The sequence below is a fragment of the Cebus imitator genome, unplaced genomic scaffold (genome assembly GCF_001604975.1).
Source record: "Cebus imitator isolate Cc_AM_T3 unplaced genomic scaffold, Cebus_imitator-1.0 Scaffold325, whole genome shotgun sequence".
NCBI lineage: Eukaryota > Metazoa > Chordata > Mammalia > Primates > Cebidae > Cebus > Cebus imitator.
This window is the reverse complement of record NW_016107640.1, coordinates 167,447-191,410: the sequence shown is the minus strand read 5'-3', so window position 1 is coordinate 191,410 and position 23,964 is coordinate 167,447. Positions and strand designations below refer to the sequence as shown.

General features: G+C 36.1%; 1 protein-coding gene across 1 annotated transcript in view; it reads right to left on the bottom strand.

Annotated features, from left to right (window-relative positions):
• The window catches only part of WDR72 (WD repeat domain 72), a 210,118-nt gene that overhangs the window by 144,901 nt on the left and 41,253 nt on the right, over nt 1–23,964 (bottom strand). The window contains exons 4-13 of the mRNA XM_017504589.2: nt 19,858–19,936; nt 18,422–18,596; nt 17,350–17,426; nt 15,749–15,868; nt 14,644–14,789; nt 14,170–14,266; nt 9,611–9,752; nt 9,000–9,245; nt 5,530–5,750; nt 3,197–3,392 (exon numbers count right to left, since the gene is read on the bottom strand). Of these exons, the coding sequence (XP_017360078.1) occupies nt 3,197–3,392; nt 5,530–5,750; nt 9,000–9,245; nt 9,611–9,752; nt 14,170–14,266; nt 14,644–14,789; nt 15,749–15,868; nt 17,350–17,426; nt 18,422–18,596; nt 19,858–19,936 (1,499 nt within the window). The remainder of the gene's footprint in view (nt 1–3,196; nt 3,393–5,529; nt 5,751–8,999; nt 9,246–9,610; nt 9,753–14,169; nt 14,267–14,643; nt 14,790–15,748; nt 15,869–17,349; nt 17,427–18,421; nt 18,597–19,857; nt 19,937–23,964) is intronic.

Below are 23,964 nucleotides of genomic sequence, written 5' to 3'. Positions count from 1 at the left end.
CGCCCGTGAACTCCGAAACCCTAGGGGAGACTTAAAGCAGAAAGCTAAGGACTTGCTTACAGTTGGAAGGCTGTGATCTAAGAGCCACAACTGGCCAATGTTAAGGTGAATTCATTCATACTCAATCTACTGAAGAAAGAGCATTTGGACTAGTTGACTCATTCATTCATCATTCGTGTGCCGGGCACATCCATGAGCAAGTATATTCCATATCATCACAGAGCTCTTTTTAGCCCGTTTTGGCTTTAGTTGGTATTTTTCCCCTTAGCTTATGAAAATATGAATGGAAACTATGCCTAATCTCAGAGCATTTCGCCTTTATAAGTAAAGGATAAAACAGAAACCAAGTACAATAAACATGACGGAAGCATCTTAGCCAGCCGAAATCCAGCTTGGAAAAATAAACGTAATTCACTAAATTTTAACCAAAATTAAAATTGTAGAGATTACAGGCAAAACACAACGAAGGCAATAGCAGACACAAGACTAAATGGAGCAACATAAACTTATTCAAAAGGAATGAATGTGATACGGGAAATTGGGCCACCAGCCACCTTCACAGGGTCTTGTGAGGATCAAATGAGATAGTCAATGGGATGATGTCTAAAAAAGTGAAGAGACACATCACAAATGTGAAGGTCTGGGTAGAATCATTAATACTACCATCACCAATTACAAGCTTATCTTAAGATGAGTTGAGATTGTTTTTAAACTAGTAATATAGATAACCAAAAGATGACAACTTACAGGTTAGTTTGGCACTTAGCCTATCCATATGGTTTGACATGGAAATTCTGAAACAAACTTTGTATAGATAACAATGTAAATAACCAGCTATAGGAGATTCCTGAATTAAAGTATAGTATGTCCATAATGACCACTCTATGGGTTATTGTCCATGTGACAGCCCACTCCGTCTTTTCCCACCCTTCTGTGTCCTTCCTTCTTTGTGCACAGGGAGGCTGATGCCTAGAACTGAATGCCCTTCCCCTCTCACTTACAGTGGAGTCAATTAATGGAGGTGACAGCAGAAGAAGAAATAATTTCTTCCAACCCTCCCCTCTCTCTGCCAGTCATGCATCTCTGGCAGGAGCTGCTGCTTTTCTATAATTTCATGGGGTGACAACTCCTCCTCAGCTTTGACTCTCACTGGGTTCCAGCAACAATGTTTTCTCCTCTTTTTGCTTCAGTCCTAGAGGTGGCCAGAGCTTCCTGATGCTGCCAGTGTTTGGGTGCAAGGGGCCCTCACCATCCATTCCTTGTCTGGTCCCTTATCCTTACCCACACCTCTATAACTAGTCCTTTCATTCAAGTCCCTTCACTTGACTCATCTAGGTTGACTTCAGTTTCCTGCCAGGACTGTGACTAAAATACAATATAGACTAAAATACAGTAAATATCTATTGACATAGAAAAATGCCTGACAGAAAGGAGATCAAAATATTAATAGCACTTATTAATTGGTAAGCTAGTACTATTTGTTTTTCTTTATATTTATTTTTCAAACTTTCTATAGCATTTGGTTATTTATTTGAGGGAGTATAAAAAGAAAATGACAAAATTAAAATACAAAATGGGAATAAATATAATCTCAAGAAGAACTAACAGTTTAGCTTTCCTTTCTTACTTCCCACTCTGCCAAAAAAATACATAAATATAAAGTTACACAGCCTGAAGCTATCCCAATGGGTGAAGGGGACCATAAACACTCTTGACTGCCCAGATATTTCTTTATTCTTGCTGGATTCTGTTACCCATGAAAAACATGTTTAGTTACCAAGTGTTCACAACTGAAAATGTAATTGGGCATGTTAATAAGCATATGTGATTTACAGGCTCATATTTTTTACAAGCAGAAGTCGAGACTTTGCTGCATTCTTTGATAGTAACAATAGTCAACTATTAATAAGGGCTTACCACCTGCAGGTACTGTTTATAAGCATTGCAGGTATTAGCTCATTTAATCCTGACAGAAAAGCAGTATTATTATCCCGTTTCACAGATGAGGAGATTGGCAAGCAAAGAAGTAATGTAATTTTACCAAAGATTCCACTAACAGATTCTGGAGGCAAGCTCATGCTTTAGGGCCTATTTTATCTGTTGTAATTAACTGTTGCTCAAATCAAAAAGTCCAAAACTCTCCTAATTTTGTGCATATTGTGCAAAGAACAACCAAGACCCTAAAACTGGTTCACCACTTACTAGTTGTACATCTTGTACATTTATGTATTGGATCTACAAATTCCTCACCAATAAAATAGTGAATAATACTTCCTTGATCTACCTCAGAAGTTGTGAGAATCAAATGGGAAAATGAGCAGGAAAGCCCATGGAAGCTATAAAACAAGTTACAGATGTAAGGCAGTATTATGTTGCACCTCTAAACACTAGTACATTAGTCACCCTCACTTGCACACGATAGTCAAATGCAAAGAAAATAGCCATTATTTTGGTGAAGTATGGCTCTAAATCATACAATATTATAAACCATCCAGTCTGTTAATAACACCCAACATAAAACCACCACTGATTAATCAATAAAAATCATACTACAGTTTCAGTGAAATGTACTCTCAAACGAACTTCTCTGACTCACGTTCATTAATTACCTCACCTTATTTGATATGTTCCCAGCATTTTCTGGAATGCATTACTCTCAATCTTTAGTTATGTAGTAATTTTTTTTTTTAAAGTTCAAACTCTACATTCTCTATGCTACGACATCAAAAGTTCAATTGAGCCACTCAGTTTTCGGTTTCCCTGACTCAACTTTTTGGAGTTTTATAATTAATTATATTCCATTATTACTGATCATCAATTAGCTCAAAATGTTGCTGAGATGGCGAGCATGCTGAAGAAAGCAGAATTTAATGATAATTTGAGACCAGTAGGACACTAAATTTCTCTCTTGTTAATAATTAAAGGAGATAACTTATGTTTTTATTTATAGCTTCCAGAAATATCCGGCTCATTCCTGTGCACTGCCCTGTCAGCTAATCATCAGTTGGTCAGGATCTGACTTAGGCCATTGTGTTTTATTTTGCACAGTCTTTAACTGAAGCCATTAAATGCAGCCCAAACAAAGGTTAAAGCAAGTGAGGTCATCACCGTGTCTTATCTGAAACTTTTTCCATCTGGTCAAATGCTTGTACATCACAAATATATAAGGAATGAAAGGAGTAAAATTTCAATTTACCTGTTTCAATTTCCCAGATATAGACTGAGTCATCTGCACATCCAACAATTAAAAAATTCTCAATCGGGTGCCATTTTATCATCTTCACGGGAAAAAGGTGCTTCCGGGCATGCAGGAGGCAACTCTTTCCCTCAAGGTGAAGGAGAGCCACAGAATGGTCACTGCACACACAGCAAACTATCTGATCACCCCTTAGCTGTGAAAAAACAACATGCTTATGTTAGTAAATAGTCAAATGCTTTCTTTATGATCAAGTCAGATTTTTTCTCCCCTCTGTAACATAGAAAAGTTTTGTTAAAGCCCTATTTACAAAAAGGATATTTCTGCTTCCTACAGCGCTTTTCCATACTCTACAGAGGAGATTTAAACACTGAGTAGAGTTTAAACTCAACAGATTCTCAGGAAGGTCAAGACATGAATCCAGGACAGATCTACTTATAAGATAAATGAAGGACTTGACCATTACTCAGCAAATTCAGGCAGTGAGGCAGACATCGGAAATAATGCAGAATAAAATAAACACCAGAACTAATTTGTTGCCACAAAAAGAAGCTATTTGTAGACACAAGCTTAGGCCCAAGGGTATCATGAACTGATATTTTCCACTTAAAGCCTCAAAATGTGATTTGGTGCTGTTCCCAGAACTACGCAGATTCTAATCCAAACAGGAAACTCAGTGTAGACACAATCTAAAAGAGGTAAGCATTAGATTGCTCCAACTGAATGTATAGCCTCAAAGACATAAGGACCAAAAATAGGCTCCCAGGACAACAATCCTTAAGAGACTTTTTAAAAAGTCAGCATGTGGTTACCTTGAACAGGTTAGCACAGTTACTATCCATGGTGGCTTCTAATGATCTAGCCAGAATTTTTGGCTGTTTTGTTTAAAGCTTCAGTTTGGAAATCTTGAGATACCCACTGCTCATCATTAACCTCTCTGGGGGTGGCAATGGGGAAAGATTAGGGCACTTGTTTTCTTGTACAATTAAAAAAAAAATCACAAAATGGTAGGTGTGATAGATCTGGAGCCTAGACTTGTAGAATGGATCATATGTCATTTCTCCCAACCATTTTAACTCCTGGAGAACCTGCCCATTCCACAGCTTCTAGAACAGGCAGCCCAATGTGCTCTAGAAAACTTACATACATATACCCACATACCGTGTAAACACAAATCTTTTGGTTAGGAATAAACCATAAAGAAATAATGTTTATAAGCAAATTAACTGACTTAAAAAGTCATTTTACCTGTGTTACCATGTCCTTTTACTACAGAGGAAACTCAAAAGTTGATTGTTCATGTTTTCTTTTTTAAAGTCGACTTTACAAAAGCTGAATTTAAGTTGACATTACATGAGAAAATTTTACCTAAAGCTATTTCATTTTGCCCAACACAAGGTAGATGCTCACAAACTTACTAAAGCTCATTCTCTGATAAATAAATGAATAAGCAAATAAAAATTCATTTAAGAAGAAAATGTGCTGGGTGCAATGGCTCACCCCTGTAATCACAGCACTTTGGGAGGCAGAGGTGGGAAGATTCCTTGCACCCACCAGCTTGGGTAACAAAGTAAGATCCTATCTCTACAAAAATAAAAATAAAAAACATTAGCTGGGGAAGGCTGAGGCAGGAGGATCCCTGGAGCCCAGGAGGTTGAGGCTGCAGTGAGCCATGATCATGCCACTGTATTCCAGCCAGGGTAACAGAGTGAGACCCTCTCTCTCTCTCTCTTTCTCCTCTTTCTCCTCTCTCTCTCTCTCTCTCTCACACACACACACACATACACATACACCCACAGAATTTGAAGAAAAATGTAACTATCACTATCCTTATAAAAAGAAATTTTTGACAGGGTCTTGCTCTGTTGCACAGGCTGGAATGCAGTGATGTGATCTTGGCTCAATGCAAAACAGAAGTTATTGAAGGCAAAAGTTAATTTCTAATTTATGGATTCTTTTGACTTGCTTTTGCGTTGAGTGTGTACTACTTTTATTTTTAAAAGATAATTTCATTAAAAACTAAGATACAAAACTAGAGAAAAAAACAGAGCTAAGTACTTGAAGAGAAACAATTAAGTGGCTTTTACGAAGCTAAGCATTGATTAAACTTTTGCTTTAGAGCCACATTATCTGTATAATGTAAGTTAAAATAATAAAATTCATATAGAAATATTAGAAATAAATATATAAAAAATCCAGTTGTATTATAAGAACATAGAACTTGCAGCTTTCTTTTCTTTGGAAATATGGGTCATTTTTACTTGTCTTATTAAGTATTCTATAACATTATATAACTTTCAAATTTATGTGTTATATTTCACCCTTTGTCTTACTTTAAACTTCTCTGGTGACATCAAAAGACTTGTTACTGGACCAGCTTCCAAAAAGAATTTATGCAAAATTTCTTCAGTAAAGATATCCCACAAGATGACACATGAGTCTAGATCCCCTGACAACATCCAACTTTGGTCTAATTTCGAAGAAAGACCATGTGGGTAAAGTAATGAAGTGACACTTTGGTAGTGGCCTTTAAGAACTTTGTGAGGGAGAGAATCTGAAAAACAATGAAATACCAAATAATACAGAGTTATTTTTGTTCAGACAATCATCCCAGGATTTTCTTTTATAAAATTTTAACATAAGGAAATTACATATAATTAAAGCATGCACTTGGCTAAGAAAACTAGTGAACACCCTTAGATCATCTTAAAAAGCAAGTGCCTCACCAGAAGCCAGAGCATGCTTTTGATGAAGTGCTACAGTTAGTTGTTCAAAGTCTATTAATTCTAGGCTGGGCATGGTGGGTCATGCCTGTAATATCAGCACTTTGGGAGGCTGAGAAGGGCAGATCACTTGAGGTCAGAAGTTCAAGACCAGCCTGGCCAACATGGTAAAACCCCATCTCTACTAAAAATACAAAAATTATCTGGGTGTGTTGTCTTGTGCCTGTAGTCCCAGCTACTAGGGAGTCTGAGGCAGGAGAATCACTTGAACCTGGAAGGTGGGGGTTGCAGTGAGCCGAGATCATGCCACTGCACTCCAGCCTGGGTGACAGAGCAAGACTCTGTCTAAAAAAAAAAGAAAAGAAAAAAAAAAGCTTACTGATTCTTAAGGATATTAGTAAGTTACCAATTCCAGTGTTATGGAATAGTAAACACTGTTCTAAAAGAGTGAACACTTCATACATTTGCCCCCATGAAAATAAGTTCAGAATATTGCATATTTGCCTCTACAAAAATAAGTTCAGAATATTACTTATTTTCATTCTTTTTTTTGGAGACAGGGTCTCACTCTGTTGCTCAGGCTGGAGTGCAGTAGTGTGATCATGGCTCACTGTAGCCTCAAATTCCCTGGGATGGAGGATCCTTCTACCTCAGCCCTCTAGTAGCTGGGACCACAGGTGAGTGCCACCATGTCCAGCTAATTTTTGTATTTTTAGGAGGGACAGGGTGTCACCATGATGCTCACACTGTTCTCAAACTTCTGGGCTCCAGGGATCCACCTGCCTCAGCCCTTTCAAAGTGCTGAGATTACAGGCAGTAGCCACCTCGTCCAGCCTGTCATTCTTTAAATTATAGCAACTAAGTCTAGCATACCAGAAAAAAAAAGTTTCAGAAAATATTTTTACTTTGAAAGATGTTAGAAATTACCTAATTCCACCTCTTTGCTTTACAGATAAAGCATCTGAGCCTCAGAGAGGTTAAGTGGCTTGCATCCAAGTGTGTAAAAGCAAAGCAAAATGTTTAAGAGTGCAATGCAGCACTGCTGTTAAATGAATCTGCCTTTTTCTTCCCCCCTGGGTCTGTCACTTACTAGATATGTCACCATATCTAGTTTCCTTTCCCTCTAAACCATAGATGTTACATCTGAAAATTTAGGATAATAATAGTCCCTACTTCAGACAAGACTGTTGTGTGGAATAAATAAGGTAATGTCTATAATTTTGTAGCACTCTGCTTGGCACTTGGTAGGCATATGGACATTTCAAATCATAGTTGTATGAGAGCATAGGACTAGTGACACACTAATGTGCTAAGGGGTGAGTCTTCCCCTAGCCACACTGCTTCTTCCATCATCATTAGCTAAACTCCCCCAAATTCATAAACCACAAACTCTCTTTATTCAAATTAAAAATAAACCTCATCTAATAATTCTTGTTATACTTCAGAAACCTCTATTCCATCAGGACATCCTCACTTTGTATCTGCTAACAAAGCAGGATGAGCGCTCATTCAGATGCTAGAAGTCAAATGTGGCTTCTTCTTGATTTCTGGATATTAGGATAAATCAGCTTAGATAAAAACTGCTAGGTCTTTGCTTTTTCACTAACTTTTAACAGCAGCCATTTAGCTGTACACCAGTACATTGCCTCTCCTTGGTTCATTGCCATTTACTCCTCCACTTCAGTCAATCACTGAAGCGTAAGTCAGTAACATTTAGTAAGTGGCCAAAGTAAGCTGAGAACAATAGCAGGCAATATAAGAAGATTTTTTAAAATTGAGATTTAGTCCTTACCCTTAAGGACCTTATGCTCTAATAGGATTTATATAACAATAATAAAATAGACCAGGCACAGTGGCTCACACCTGTAATCCCCAGCACTTTGGGAGAGCTAGGCAGGCAAATCACCTGAGGTCAGGAGTTTGAAACCAGCCTGGACAACATGGTGAAACCTCGTCTCTACTAAAAATACAAAAATTAGCCAGGCGCAGTGGTGGGCATCTGTGATCCCAGCTCCTCAGAAGGCTGAGGTAGGGCAGTTACTTTAACCTGGGAGGCAGAAGTTGCAGTGAGCTGAGATTGCGCCATTGCACTCCAGCCTGGGCAACAGAGTGAGACTCCACCTCAAATAATATTAACAATAAAACAGTATATGGTTTTTTTCTACACATTCTAAATATCAATCACCTCCTATACTTCTTTCCTTTACATAAGACAATTTAATAGGTATTTGTTGTTGTAGTGCACAAATGCAGAAAGTTGTATAAGCACAAATACATATTTCATTCACAAAGACATATAGATTAAAACAGAAAGACACTCTTTTTCTTCTGATTAGCAAAGATTAAAAAGTTTAATAGCATACAAAGTTGGTAAAGTTTGGGGAGAAAGGCATTTTTATAGGCTATTAGTGAAAATGCATGCATATTGATGAAAGTTCTTTACAGAATATTTTAGATATATTTTCAAAATTAAAAATGAAAACAAATGTTGATTTAGTGATTCCACTCTTAGGAATTAATATACAGATATGCCTGTATATAGATATACAATGGTAATCAATTCCACATTGTCCATGGTAGCTAAAAACTAGAAAACCTACACACCAATTAATAGGAAATTAAAGTTAGATTATTACTAATGATTTAAAGTCAGCTCATAAAGAATGCACTCTGAAATATTTTATTTAGATTTGTTTAAGGACATTTGAGTAAAGCATGTAGAATATGCTTTTATTTGTGCAATATAATTAAAAGACTGTGTATTGTTATGCTTGGTATGTCCTTAAATACACATAGAAAATTTCAAGAGGAGTATAAATAAACTGGTATTAGCAGTTGCCTTTGAAGAAAGAAACTGGAAGATCAAGTAAGGAGAAAAACTCATTTCTTACTGTATAACCTTCTGCTTGAGTTTTGTTTTTTAAACTGTAAATGTATAGTTTACTTTAACATTAAAATAGGTACACATTTATTGGCAAATGCCAGGAAATTCTTTAGGTCTCTAAATCTTCTTTAGTGCACTTTGTTGAAATTGTAGCTTAGATAAATTAAATAAATAGTGTCAAATAAAATTCAATGACCTTTTACTAAAGAACCGCCTTCTAGAAGTCTTGCTTTGGCAGCATTCAAAGCCTGGGTAATGATAATTGTCCCATCTTCACAGCCACATATTAGTTTATCAAGACTTGGAATATACTCTGATGAAGTGACTACAGCAGTTCCTGCCCCATCTTTAAGCCCAAAGAAATGGTCAATAATACTTTGCGACACGGTATCATGCTTATCAAAATTATCTTGAAGAGTCCAGGTGGTAGTTATTGGTATCTCTAAAAAGAAAACAAACACAAAAAGAAAATTTGGTTTCTCAATGCATCATAGACATGGAAAATATCAAGGCACCCTCCCTTCAAAAATATGAATACAGTTTAACAGTCTATCCCCTATTCATATTGCCAGCATTTATCTCTTATTAAGTTCAGTTGATGTTAATGTAAATTATATTGGTTGTGTTACTATATAAGATCTATAAGCTTTGTGTTTATACCTGCTTTTATGTTGTCATTTAATACATAATAGTACACAATAAATTTTTCCTGTTTGTGGTCCCATATTGCTCACCTTAGAAGAACCAATGAGTTAATTACAAATTAGTTCTCAGAAGACATGTGACTAGAAATGGAAACTGAATTACCTCTAGGAGAACCATCAAACTTGGACACAGGAACATCGGGGATGTGCCACAAAGTAATTCTTCCTGAGACTTCTCCAGAAAAGAGTATCTTGTAAAAAGGCTCTTTCCGTTCATTCATGTAGCCCATAACAAGGGGACGGCTCTGTTCCGAAACAAAAAGTGAGCTTTTATGTAGGAAATATTCTAACTATAGAGAGATGGCCACTGTTTTTAAACAGAGAGACAACACTTAATAACTGAAGTAAGGTTTTTCAATTTATTTCCAACTATTTCAAAATTTCAAAGAAGTAATCTGTGATCTAGGACTAAAGAGGCTTTATAAAACAAGAAGCGAAGTCATAGACTTCAGAAAGTTAATAAGAGTATCTAACATTTACTGACCATGTTATTTGTGTGTGTGTGTGTATATATATGTGTGTGTGTACATATATATACACACACACACACATATATACTGCTATGTGTACACATTACTGCAAGGGGCTTTCTACATATTCAGTTAAATAATCCTCACGAGAACCTTATAAAATTGGTACTAGCGTTGTTTTCATTTTACAGACAAGAAAACTTGAAGTGAAGAGACTGATCTGTCTCAGGTGATTAGAGGTAGCAATGGGCTTTGACTCCGTAATTCTGATTCAGGAACCCAGGTCCTGAATAGTTATAATTGTAACTGTTATACAATAGTTCCTGTGTAGTTCTAATGGTCAGCTAAAACAGCAACAACTAATATTTATATAGTAATTGTATGTTATTAATATGTTTCCCACTTTTTGTTGACTATTTTTTAGATTAAATATACTTGATTTCAGATTTCTCAAGTGGCCACAAAGGAAAATGATTCCATAATTTATAATGTGTGTGTGTGTGTATATATATATAATGTTATTCATTATATAAATTATGTATATTTAACATTGTATATATATTATATATAATTTATGATCTTGCTGAAGCAGAATATGAATAGTGGGCACCAGTGCCCTTAAAGCTATGCCTTCACTAGTGAATGTGCTTAGAGCATCCCTGGCCCTTCCCAGGGCAGTACAGCTGTTCTTTGGGCAGGTTTGAAAATAGAGATTATGCATAAGGGATCAAAATCATTTAAGTGATTACACAAACAAAGCCTGAACTCTCTTCAGTGCAGAAATAAAAGTCATCCTAAAAAGAAAGCCAACTGCTGGTGCTAGAATTAAAGAAGTCCAGAAAAGTGATGCTTCCTAGTCACAAAATACATGCTTTAAGGTCTGGATTTAGACATATTAGTGAAAAGTTCTATTCATTAGTAATTATTAAGGGCCAAAATTAGCTACCTTTAATCTTCACAGCAAAGCTCTATAGTAAGTAAACATTGTTATTATCCTGATATGAAAATAAGAAAACTCTGAAAGAAAATAAGAAACCAATCCAAGGTCATCCAACCAATGTGTGTAATGAATTCCCTGTAGTTCCAAGAAATAAGAGCATCACGGAAAATGGTTCCAATAAAGTCAGTTTCTAAATAAATTTTTTTGAGGCTCAGAGGGCACTTTGGTGTCTTACAGCCATGATTTTTATAGCTATTTGAAATGGTGTTGATAAAATTTGGTTAAATTGGCTACTCAAACTCTCCTACCATTGTATGCATTTAGAACTGATTGTTCCAACTCTCTGGTTATTCTGATTTGAAAAGGAAGCTCCAAAAGGCTGGTGGGCTACTCAAGTTGGTGGCAGCACTCCTCCCAGCTGGTGCTTTGCCCCTGCAGTTGAATTTCCCTGTTGCTTTCATCCCCGCTGCCTTCACCTTCTACACTGCCGCCTCTCACGTGCTCACATTCACCCCTTGGTCCCTGGCTCCTCCTCCTCCCAAACAGTTGCCTCTAGTTCTGCTTTTCACCTGAAAACCTCTTCATAGTCCCTTACCATGCGAATTCTGATTTTTCGTTACAGTGTCCATGAGAGTCCCCATCCTCCAGGAGGTAATAAAACATAGCCATTAGAACTGAAATCCCTGGGCTAACTGCCTGGATTCAAATCCTGGCTTTACCACATGATAGCTCTATTAAAAGAGCACGTTGCTTACTGTAGGCAATTTGGTACACCTTACTGTCTCATTTTCCCTACCTGTGAAAGAAGACTATAAAAGCACCTAATATACGGTATTGGTGTGAGAAATAATGAGTAGATAAAGATAAGGTGCTCAGAATGGTCCCTGACATTTAGTCCCTATTCAATTAATTTTAACAATTCTTGTTATTCTTTTCTCAGAAGAATTGAGAAACTCACTCCAAAACCCATTACCAGGTTTGGACTAAGCCACTTGAGTTCAAATCCTGGGAATTCACCTCTCCAAACATCAGTTTCACAATGGGATCTTGGGGGCAGCTAAAGTAAATGAGGTTGTTTGTATGTGTGACAATAATAAGAACTGAAACAAAGTTGTTTATCATCATCACCATCATCATCATCAACATCAATACTCTTAGTTCATGCACACACATTTTTTATTTGCGAACCTTAGGCTGTTTTTATTCCAGCTATTCCCACCTCAGCACAGCAGCCTTACTCTGTGGCTGAGACCCTGGGAAGCCCAGTTCCTTATCTCCACAGCCAGGACCCCTGCACCACAGGCCTCAGCAATTGCCAGCTATTATTTGAAGCCAGGGAGATCCTATGCAGTTACTGGAAGGAAAGATGAATCCCCATTCTCACCACTGCAGCTCCATCAGCAGATAATGTTCATGGGCATTACAAACGGTAACTCTGAGAACCAGTTACTGTCAAACCTGGAGATTTAATTCTGTGGTATAACTCCAAAAAATGAGTTTGGACAATACTACCTGTTTACAGAGCAGTATTGTATAAGCTCACTGCATGTATCAAATTCATCTCATCCTACCACAATGCCTTCATTACCTGGTAACTTCAAGAGACATTAGGAACTGTTAGATTTAGTGAACACTGGTGGTGCTTGAATAAGGGGAAGAAAGTCTGACTTTATGTGCTGGACAAAAGGCAAGGAAGGACAGGCAGATGAGCTTTTTCCAGTTTCCAAATATTCTATTCATATTTCACTGGTTTCTAGGCATTTCTCGATTTTAAGATACAGAAACAGCTATGGTTGTTGAAACAAGTATTATTGGTAAAAGACCCATAAGTTTGTTTTCACATTTTGAGAAACAAAGCAAGGTAACTTCCCATGAGATTATTTTTTTAGTTGTATTCTTTCCTCATGGTTACATCTAGCATTTAAATTTGTAGAAATGAGAAGCCCCAAAAGGGCACAACTGATAATTGGCTTTCAGGGCAAACTGTGCTTTGTAAAAATGCTAAAGAGAAGGAAAGAGCAGATTCTTTAAAACATAACTAAATATGCCTTTCTGAGTAAGCCCCAATACTGCTTTTGTGATCAACAGCAAAACAAGAAACTATTGCTGCCCACAAATAATTTAAGAAATAGTCATTGATGCATGCCATAATTATAAAGTTTGCTTGTGCCCCAGTGGCACTTGGGGTTCTAATTTTTGGCTGACAGTTTCTTAATCAAGTTTTCACAGCAAAACCTCACAGACATGTTAAAGGGACAATCACTGAACTATAGGATTTCCAACAGCTATGCTGCCTAATTAAGCAAACCATCATTCTGTTAAAAGTAGCATGCTTCCTTGGTTGACACATCAATAATTCAAAACTCTTCCACTCTCCATGAAGTACATTTTTAGATAATTAACTGATGACAAAGTCCAAAGGCTTAAGAAAAAAAAAACACTTTGGATAACACTACTGAAATGAAATAACTCCTTAAATTTTCAGGCTTACTGGGGTGTCAAAAGTATGATTCTGTCAAGTAACAAGCTCACAATTATATTCTCAACTCTCTGCCAAAAGCATAATTATATTTGCTTTAACAAGAAAGTTTATTCATGAGAATAAATACATCTGAAAATGATATCAATTTATGATTAAGTAAAAAAAACAATATAAAACATTTCATAAAGTTTTAAAATTGGAGTAGATACATAAAATGTTAACAATGTTTTGTCAAACCATCTGTCACAAGGGTCAGTGAAAAAAGTGTGATGTGTGTGTGTATGTGCTTGTACATATTTACATGCACACACACACAAATGCAGAGACAGACAGAATGAAAAAGTAAATATAGAAAAATGTTAATAATTGGTGAATCTAGGTAAAGCGTATATGAGTAATTACTGCAATACTCTTGCAACTTTTCCAAATATTTGAAAATTTTCCAATCAAAATAAGTAAAAAAAAAAAACAGTGAATATTTATTGCAGTGAAAATAGCAATTCTGTTTCTTTCCAACATTTATAATTTTCCTGTAATGAATATATATTGTTTCATTATAAACTTAAAATACAGTCTTAAATAGGAGATTTTTAAAGACAAAGTTTTCTCTTTGGTAGCCATTGACAATTAAACTTGATTTTCTCATTAACAAGTTGATGGGATGCTTCAATTCAATTTTTTTCAAGTCTGACTCTGTGACAGACAAAGCAGCACTTATCCAAGAAACTGAGTGAAACAGCTTTGAGGCGCTTACTTTTTTCTTACATTACCTTATTTTCCTGCACAGAAGTAGAGCACATTAAATGAGGATAAATGGTCTCTTTAAGCACTCTTCCATCAGAAGGGTATATACTTTTTGAAAGCCCACTGCGTGGCAAAAATAAAAAGCAAAGTTTAGAACTTTGGGGTTCTTTGTTTTTTTCCCCCTCCCACTTTCAAAAGCCGGATGGTATCGTTCAAGTTTCTAAACTCTAGTTAGAAATTATTGGGTTAATAATTACAAGTGACTTTTTGAAAACCCAGCACCAGCTGTACAAGTTATACATGGTTAATCTCATTCCTCCATCCCCTGCTGTTTCGTACAAAGGCTGAAGCCTACGAAGCCCAGAGTAAATCTTCTAGTGCCAAAGTTGTTTTGTTCTGGTTTTTGATCATGGGCAGCATGCAGGGATTTTTACATAATAAACCTCCCAAAGTTCATTTTCTACCTGAATGTTTTGTATGCCGCTCCCATCTGAGCCCACCTGTTCAGCAGCTGATAGATGTAACTGTGACCATCTTCTGTCCATATGAGGATTCTGTGAGCTGCAATCACTTCCCCACCAGCAAAGAACTGCCCATTTCTACTAACTTCAGTCAGCAGAAGGGAAAAATTACAATAATCATAAACCTAAAATATAAAGTTGATGCACATTGTCAAAGGTTAAAATCTAATCTACCAATAAGGTAAATATAAATTCTGATAGTAATAATATAACATCATAGTAAGCGTTAATAACAGACCAGACTGTACTCATATATTAAGATGATATTTTACCATCACTTATTTATTTATATTTATCTTAGGGTAGGTTTCAGTGGATAAAGTTCATCTGGCTATTTCATTCCAGAGTGTGTACACTAAACATAGAAACCCAGAATCCCCAAATTTCTAAGTAATTTTATTATTTCCATGATAAGTAGACCAAGTTTTACATTTGAAAATTTATTATGCACATAAAAAATGTATATCACGTAAATCTTTTGTTAGACCATATACTTTTAAATCTTTGTTCAAAAATACATTATCATCATACAAGTAAGACTGTCGAGTTTTGTTAGCCGATCCCGTTATACAAAACTTTAAAGAAAAATAAATGCTATGAAATGATGACAACTTAGGTTTTTTTTTCTTCTTGGAAATGTCAGTGAACATATTCTCAAGAAAATAATGTTATTCCCTCTTAAAACCAATAAAAAAGTAAAACATCTAAAAGTATAATCAACTATGTAGGTAAAAAGTATATTTTTAGTTCTGAAGTGTAGACACCAAATTTTGAAAATAATTTAGAGCTAAATATTCAGTGTTATTACGGTTTGTTGTTAATAAAATTAGGATAGACTACTACTTATCTAGTATCTTGAGATACAAAACTGTTGCATACCATGATGTTAAATATGTAGTAATCTATCCCAATTTTATTACAGAGTTTAAAACTAATATGTCAGTCATAAAAGACACATCATTCCATGTTCTGGTAATACTATTATAGAGAATTTATATCATATTTAAATCATAATATTGCACAAAACAAAAAAGCCAAATTACATTTGTATATCACTTATATTTATTATATTATTTTATAATACCTTCCAACATTTAGAAAATACCACCAAAAGAAGTCTCTCAGTATATGTGCAAAATCGTATTGTTTGGCAGTTCAACGACTCAAGAAACTTGGATTCTTTTTCATAGACATCTTGCTTTTCCTTCAAAAGGAAAGAAAATTTTTTAGTGCTAGTTCAGGTAATTTATACACAGCCATGAGAAGAACTGCTTCCCATACATCTCAAGCAGATCACACCATTATAAAATGAAAAGTATTTGTTTCCTTTTGAGTGTTTTGAACTAAGAATTTACTTTGCAATAGAAGTTGTGTACCTGGGTGATAAAATAATCTGTACACCCAACCCCCGCCACACTTAATTTATCTTTATAACAAACCTGTATATGTACTCCCGAAAGTCTTAAGAAATGTTTTTAAAGAAACAAAGGATGTATTTCTCGGGAAAAAAAAAAAAAGCTGTGATCAGGAAATCCTCTTGGATTCAAGAACTCATTATATATAATCATTTAACAAACATTCTGTGGGGAACTATGGCTGGATGCTGAGAATGTCAAGATTAAGAATAAGCTACAGACCGTTAGACATAGCAGAAAGGTCTAACAAAAAATGTAAAATGATGATTTAAAAAACCCTACAGTATTTTATTTTTTATTTTTTTCTTTAGACGGAGTCTTGCTCTGTCATCAAGGATGGAGTGCAGTGGCACAATCTCGGCTCATTGCAACCCCTGCCTTCTGTGTTCAAACCATTCTGCTACCTCAACCTCCGAAGTAGCTGGGATTACAGGTGCACACCACCATGCCCAGCTAAATTTTTTTGTATGTTTAGTAGAGACAAGGTTTCACCATATTGGACAGGCTGGTTTCAGACTTCTGACCTCTGGTCATCCACTCGCCTTGGCCTCCAAAGGGCTGGGATTACAGGCGTGAGCCACTATGCCTCACCTAGTATTTTAATTGCTAAGAAAAAAAATGAACAAAGTGCCAACACATGGCAAGTAGATTACTATATTCCCAGTAAGTTTGTGATAATGCTGGATGTGTATTTCTTGAGCTCAGCATACCAACAAAATTCCTAGGCTTCCTCAGCCAATAAATTCCTAAAGAGATCCCAGAGCTCCTTGGGGAAGCCTAAATAATTCTGTCATCAACACAAATAGTATGGTTGTTCTTTCGTCCATCATCTCAACTTGTAGCCTAATGTCAGGGAAGACATGAATATACTGGACCCCCCAGGGACATGCCTCTCAGTTGTTTATAGTTATTTGCCTGCCACTGTTAACACATACTCAGAAGAAAGGGGGATTTCTGTTGTAGGGACCTGAAAGATACTCCGCTATTTTTTTAAAATTAAAAATGTAATCTTTCTCTCTGTGCGTATGTGTGTGTGTGTGTAAATGAAAACATTTATATATACGTGGAGGAGATGTTGGAAGGATATAAGCCAGTTGTACCAATGGTCACTCCTGGGAAGCTGGATGGGGGGAGATTATGGAGGTAGAATTTATACACATCTATATTATTTGAACTTTTAACAATAAGCATGTAATAGCCTTGTAATTTGTAAGTTTTGATGAATAGGCTTGAAATTGTAGAGAAAAAAGAGTAGGGTTCCCAAGCCAACCTGAATGCTGTTGATAGATGAGGAGAGATCCCACACTTTGAGCTCACCAGCTACTGATACCACCAAGAGAGAATCTTCTGTGAAAAGAACAAAAGTCACATATAAGCTGACCATGGATATAATTGGGCATGTAAAAATCATTTCATAGTCATTTGAGAATTATGTGGGGCTGTGTAGATGGAAAATTTTAATCTTTCGAGTTACTTTTTAATTAGAAAAAATAAACATTCTACATCATGCTGGAAATCTGTTTTAAAGTTTCAAAGTGATTACTAGGTAGGAGAGCACTACTAGAAGCAGAACTGCCTTGCGAATCATCATAACACGAAGCCTTCCTATTTCAGAAGTAAGTGAGGACCCAACTTCCACCTCCCTTTGCAGTCGCTCATTACAGGAACTGAATTATCAATACTGCATCCAGTAGACATAGCAGGGCAAGATCCCAGGAGTCCTGCTAATCCACAACAAAACCTGCTTGTCACTCTGAAAATGTAACAAGCAGAACTTGGTTATAAAAACACAGATTCTTGGGCAGGCGTGGTGGTTCATGCCTGTAATCCCAGAACTTTGAAAGGCTGAGACGGGTAGATCACAAAGTCAGGAGTTCAAGACCAGCCTGATCAAGATAGTGAAACACCATATCTACTAAAAATACAAAAATTAGTAAGGTATGGTGACATGTGCCTGTAATCCCAGCTGCTCAGGAGGCTGAGGCAGAGAATTGCCTGAACCTGGGATGTGGAGGCTGCAGTGAGCTGAGATCATGCCACTGCACTAGAGCCTGGGTAGCAGAGTGAGACTGCATCTCGACAAACAAAAGAAAAGAAAAGAAAAAAATAGATTCTCCTCTTTCCACCTCATCATAACCTTTTGCTGACTTTCCAATGTTTTGAACCACTGGCATGGGTGTTCTTAGTTTTTCTTGATTAGACATATTACAGACGTATCCACATTAATAGGTAAACATAAAGAAGCATTCTTTCTGAATTCCTGCCCAATAATTTGACAAATAATTCAAAAGTAGATATTTTTATATGTGATCTCTTACTGTCAGATAATATCCAACTATTACCTTGAATTCTCATGGAGTGAACAATGCACATGCAGTTGATCCAATCGGGAAACTGAGATGATCTAAAACTGTGAACAACAGCCAAAGTTTTGGCGTCAATTATGAGGACATCTTGATATTCTCCACAACAAAGAAGCCAGCCTTCTCCTGTCATCCGGAATGAGCAGTGGTAATACTATGTATATGGAAATCAAAGCAAACATTTCATTATAACTAGACATTAACATAATTTGTATACATTGAAGACTTATCTAGATTTTAGTTTTAGCTTACGATCAATAAAGGCATTGAACTGAATCGCAGCTCAAATTTTTCTTAATTCGGTTATTCCAAACTCCCATTGGCACTTTAGTCTCATTTGCATCTCATGATTTTTCTGGAGAAAGAGAGACCTTTTGGAAGGAGTGATTTTATTCTAAATTATGGAAAGCTCACACTTATATTATTTCTAGAATGCTACTTGGAACTAAACAACAACCATGGGGCCAGGCACAGTGGCTCATGCCTATAATCCCAGTGCTTTGGGAGGCTAAGGCAGGAAGATCACTTGAGGCCAAGAATTTGAGGCCGCCATTAGCACCACTGCATTTCAGCCTGGGTGACAGAGCAAGACCCTGTCTCTTAAAGAAAAAAAAAATTAATAACAACAACAAAACCCTGGTTCCGTACTCAAGCAACAATTTGGTATGTTAAAAATACAGGGTTTGAAGGGCATTTGAGTATTATTGTGCCAAATAAGTTTTGGAAATCTTTTATTAGAGGTCAAGTAATGCATTCTACTTTTAACCAGCTCTATGTGGGCAGGATTTTATTACCAGAAAAATAGAAGAGCATTTGTGAATGTTGCAACGCAAATCATCAACACTAAAAGTATGAAATATTTAAAAACATGGTCAGCACCATTGGAAGCAGGCAACCACACTGCATATGCTTGGAAATCATCTGCTAGAAGACAAGATTTGCTTTAAAGATTGGGAAGTGATCATAAAAGTTATAGTTATGCTGCTTGCTCTCATTTCATAAATAAGACATTTCAAAATTAAGAACCTATCCACACAAAAAAATAGGGATTGAAATTGGAAGTGAGAGAGAAAAAATTATGCTTTATAACATAGCACATCATTAACACTGAATTTTTACATGTGTACAAGTATGTGTGTTTTGTTTCACTAAGGCAACATATGGACATTGTCTTTCAAATCTGTTAGGAAGATACAAAAATGAAAGAATCAGGAGAGAAATCTGCTTGACTAATACCTTTGGGAAAGAAAAATGCCATAATAGCAGATGATTACTGATGATATTCCACCCTCATGACAAAATAAAAATTCAAGAAAAGAATATTCTCCAAAGATACTTCTTTAGAAGTATATTAGCAAATGCCCTAAACAAGTTGCAGAATCCAGAAATGCTCTGGAGGAAGTGAGCGTACTTACACAGATTGCAGTGTGCCTGTAAGGAAGTGTAGCCTTCTTCACGCACTGCCCGTTGGTGACATTCCAAACACACATCTCCCTAGCAGAGACAACTTTGTATTATTCTCTGTCATTTCCATTCAATTGGCTGGAATAATTTTTGTACCACCAAGTTTTTCTTTAGTGCTGCACTTAAGTGCAGCCTGATCATTTATGTGGCTTTTTGTTACAGATTACTGGGCAAGAAAATGTTGTGGTCATTAGCAGGGATGACATGCTGTATCTGTATCTTTCTGTTTGGGTAATTATGCCCTGCTGCCAGCCTGCAAACCTTATGTTAGGGACAACCCAGCCTACAACAAATTGTGGGGATACAGCAATCACAGCCTCTTAGTGACAGTAGAACAATCTTTCCATGGAAACTGTATCCTCTTGAAAATGCTTTATTTCACTGAACTTAAACTACATATTCTGAAAATCATAATGCATCAAGTGCTGCATCTTCTGAGGCCAGCATATTACCTCTGTAAAAACAAACAGTGCCACCAAGAGGCTACATTTGGTCTATCATTGATAACAGTTTATCTCCGCTACTCCTGACTTGAAATTCTGAAATCATCCTTGCCATTTAATATTTAGAAAATCGTTATTATTTCAAAAACTCTTACTTGGTTCTATATTACAAAGACATCAAATACAGTTACAAAATACACCCAGCACAGGGTGGTTTATATGACTTCACAAAAATCAGAATGGCAGTTTCAGGATTGTTTGGTAATATTCTTCAGTCTTGACAGTTTTAACACATAAGCAAAATTCTCCATGCAAGAAAAACATAAGTTTTATAGGCCTTAAAGGAGATACTGCTATTATATTAGGAAGCAAAATATATAATTGTGTTAACAACTGTATGCTTTTGGCATTTGTGGGCTTTTTCATTTTTCTAACCAAACGCTGGAACTCAATCTTCTAAATGAGTAGTTCTTAAACTGGGTGATTTAGCTACCCCCTATTCCCCCTACATTCCAAGGACACTTGGTAATATTTGGAGATATTTTTGGTTGTTAGAATCAGGAACACACTACTGGCATCTAGTGGAGAGAGGCCAGGGATGCTGCCAAATAGCCGGCAATGCATAGGACGTCCCCCGCAGCAAAGAATTATCACTTCCTAAATGCCATTAGAGCTGAGTTGAGAAATCGCATTCTAGAAATAGACACTAAATAGTCATAGATTTTTCCCCTATATTTATATCCAACCTCATTCCAAAAAGATTTGAGGTAACCTGGAAAGACATATAATTCTATAAAACAGGAGGAAAAAAATCTCTCTGTGTGTGTGTCTGTGTGCATGTACTAAACAGTAAGATTGGGAGGACGGTAAATATTGAAATAATATATCTCAAAAGTAAAGCAAACTAATAATGCCTCTAAAAATAAAGAAATGTATCTCAAAGTTAAAGTAATTGAACCTTAAGCAGTCAACGTTATAAAATTTTAGCTCTTTAAGGGATTTGATTTTATTGACAAGGTTTTTGACTCTAGCTATGCATCAACAACCACCTAATACTTTTCCAAAAATTACCTCAGAGATTCCAGTTCCGTGACTCTGTGTTGGGATCTGGTATGTGTGGCTTTGAAAAGCACCTGGTCAGCTGACTTCTTTCTAGCCTTTTCCTAAATCAGTACCTCTAAATTCTGGCTATACATTAGGCTTATTTGAGAACTTTTTAAAAATACTGATGGCTGACCCAATGCAGATATCAAATCAGGCCAATTAATTCATATTTTCCAGGGATGGGCTCTGGACATCAGTGGAAATTCCTTTGAAAATACTAATGTATTTAAACCATCTTGGATCCCAGTGCTTTCCTTGCTTTCCCTATTTGTTTGCTTATCATTTTCTTTTCTACATTAAATCTGAAAAATGCAAATATATCACAAAGTGAAAATTTGCTCTTTGCCTATCAATTTTATTTAATAAAAGAAAGGAAATTTGTGGTGTATCAAATGTAACACTGATATCTTACCTGGGACCATATAAGTTACATACATAAAAGTAAGACAAATCGATCTACTAAAAAGCATGTACTTTTCATTTTCTAAAATTGTCACCTAAGTTTGTACACAGCTAAAATCAACTTTCATTATAAAAAAATTAAATTTAACAATTTAAACACTTTAAAAATCGTAAATTTTTATTTCAATGAAATAAAAAACACAGATGAAGTTGTCTGCAACATATAAAATTAGAAAATTGTTACATTCTCACTACGAGTTCCTTGAAAAGGGGCACTTTTTGGTCATAGTCTGCTTTACATCCCCACCTTAGCACCTCAATAAAAATATATTCCATGGATAAATGTATTGGCCACCATTCTTCCACACATTTTCTATCTTTTGGAAATACATTATTTTCTCCTGACCTCATTCTTATTTCTCATATCTGTGTGCTTATAATACTATCATTTTGCTCAAACTTTAAAAGAAGTGTCTGGAAGGAGAGGAGATAAACATAAATACTTGCTTTGCTATCTTGCATTGGAAGTCTATGACATTTTTCAAACTTTTTTCCTTTGTCTTCCTTTATACTTTCATTTTTTCTTCGGCATTCTCAGACTCCTCTTCTTCCTCTGTCTGCTTCTTAAGTGCTGGTTTTCTCTAGACATTTGTCTTATACTTTCTTAACATCCTTAAACTCTCTTTCTGGGTAAGTTATCTACTCCCCTGGCTTCAGGTACTATTATTATGCTATTGGGAGCCCAGACCTGTTTACCTGAGCACTATATTTCTATATGCAACTAATTTTTAGAGATCTCCATCTGTATGACTTTCAGGAGATCACCCCCTTGGTGTTCAAAACGAATCATAGCATCTTCCCTCTGGTTCACTATCTCAATCAATGATATCATTACTAATAAATTTCCCGTTATTCTTGACCCGACATTCTCTCTCACTGCCCCAAATGTGGGTACTTGCTGCTCCAAATATGTGCTCTGCGCCAACAGTACCAGCATTGCCTAGGAATGTTTCAGAAATGCAAGTTAACAGGCCCCAGCCTACGTACTAAATCCGTATTTTCGGTAGTGAGGCCCAGAAATTTGTAATTAAACAAGCTCTGCAGGTGCATGCTCAGGTCTGAGAAGCACTCTCCTAGCGTCCTCCAAGTCCTGCTGCCCTACTGCTCTGGGGTCATCTCTTGCCAGTGACTAATACTTTTATTAATAAGTAATAAACCTTTCTACTGGTACCAAGGATTTTTGCCTTAAAATTTAACTATACATATACATTTATATAAAATATTAATACAGTTATACCAGCCTTATTTTGATCACTATACATCTGATAAAATGTAATTGGAACGACTATTTTATTCAGATTTACTTCAGCTAACTTATTTTGTGCCATTTGTCCCATTTTTTAAAAATTTTTGTTTTCTTTGAATTAAACAACATTTTCTTTTTAAATTGAAAGTTACATGCTCTTTCTTTTATTTTTTATTTCTTTTGTCTGTTGTTTTAGTTGCTACTAAACAATACTTGAAATGTAAACATATGAATCAAAAATGCTAAGTCCGTAGCCAATATCCAGGACTCCTCAAATCTAAAAGTGCCTTGTTGTTTGGAAAACAATGGGGCAAACCTAGTAAGGGTAATAACTTCCAGTGGATAAAGTTAAGATTTGCTAAGTACACAGTAGTTGAAATCTAGGTACTGCCTAAGAAGTATTTACAGATACAGAATAAGTTTTAGAAACTCAAAAGAACAAAGTTCTAGAAAATTCAAATCAGACTGGTGAAGGAGGACAGCTGATTAGACTGAAACTAAACTCCTGGGCTCGTTATTAATATTTACAGAGCTCATACAGCTGAATTTATCTTTCATCAAAAACATATCCAGTAACTCTTGTTTCTCTTTTGTAGTTAGACTACCATGGGCAAAAACCTGAAGCTGAAACTCAGTAACTTTTCAGATCTTTTTCTCAGCTATACGTATTTCTCAATTCTTCATGTTGTCCCAGAAAAAAAATTCACCATCCCCCAAATTCTCTAGATTGAGAATAAATATCTCAGCTTGTGTAGCAGACTTTGTGGCAGACCTAGTGAATGAAAACTACAGGCAAAGGTTAA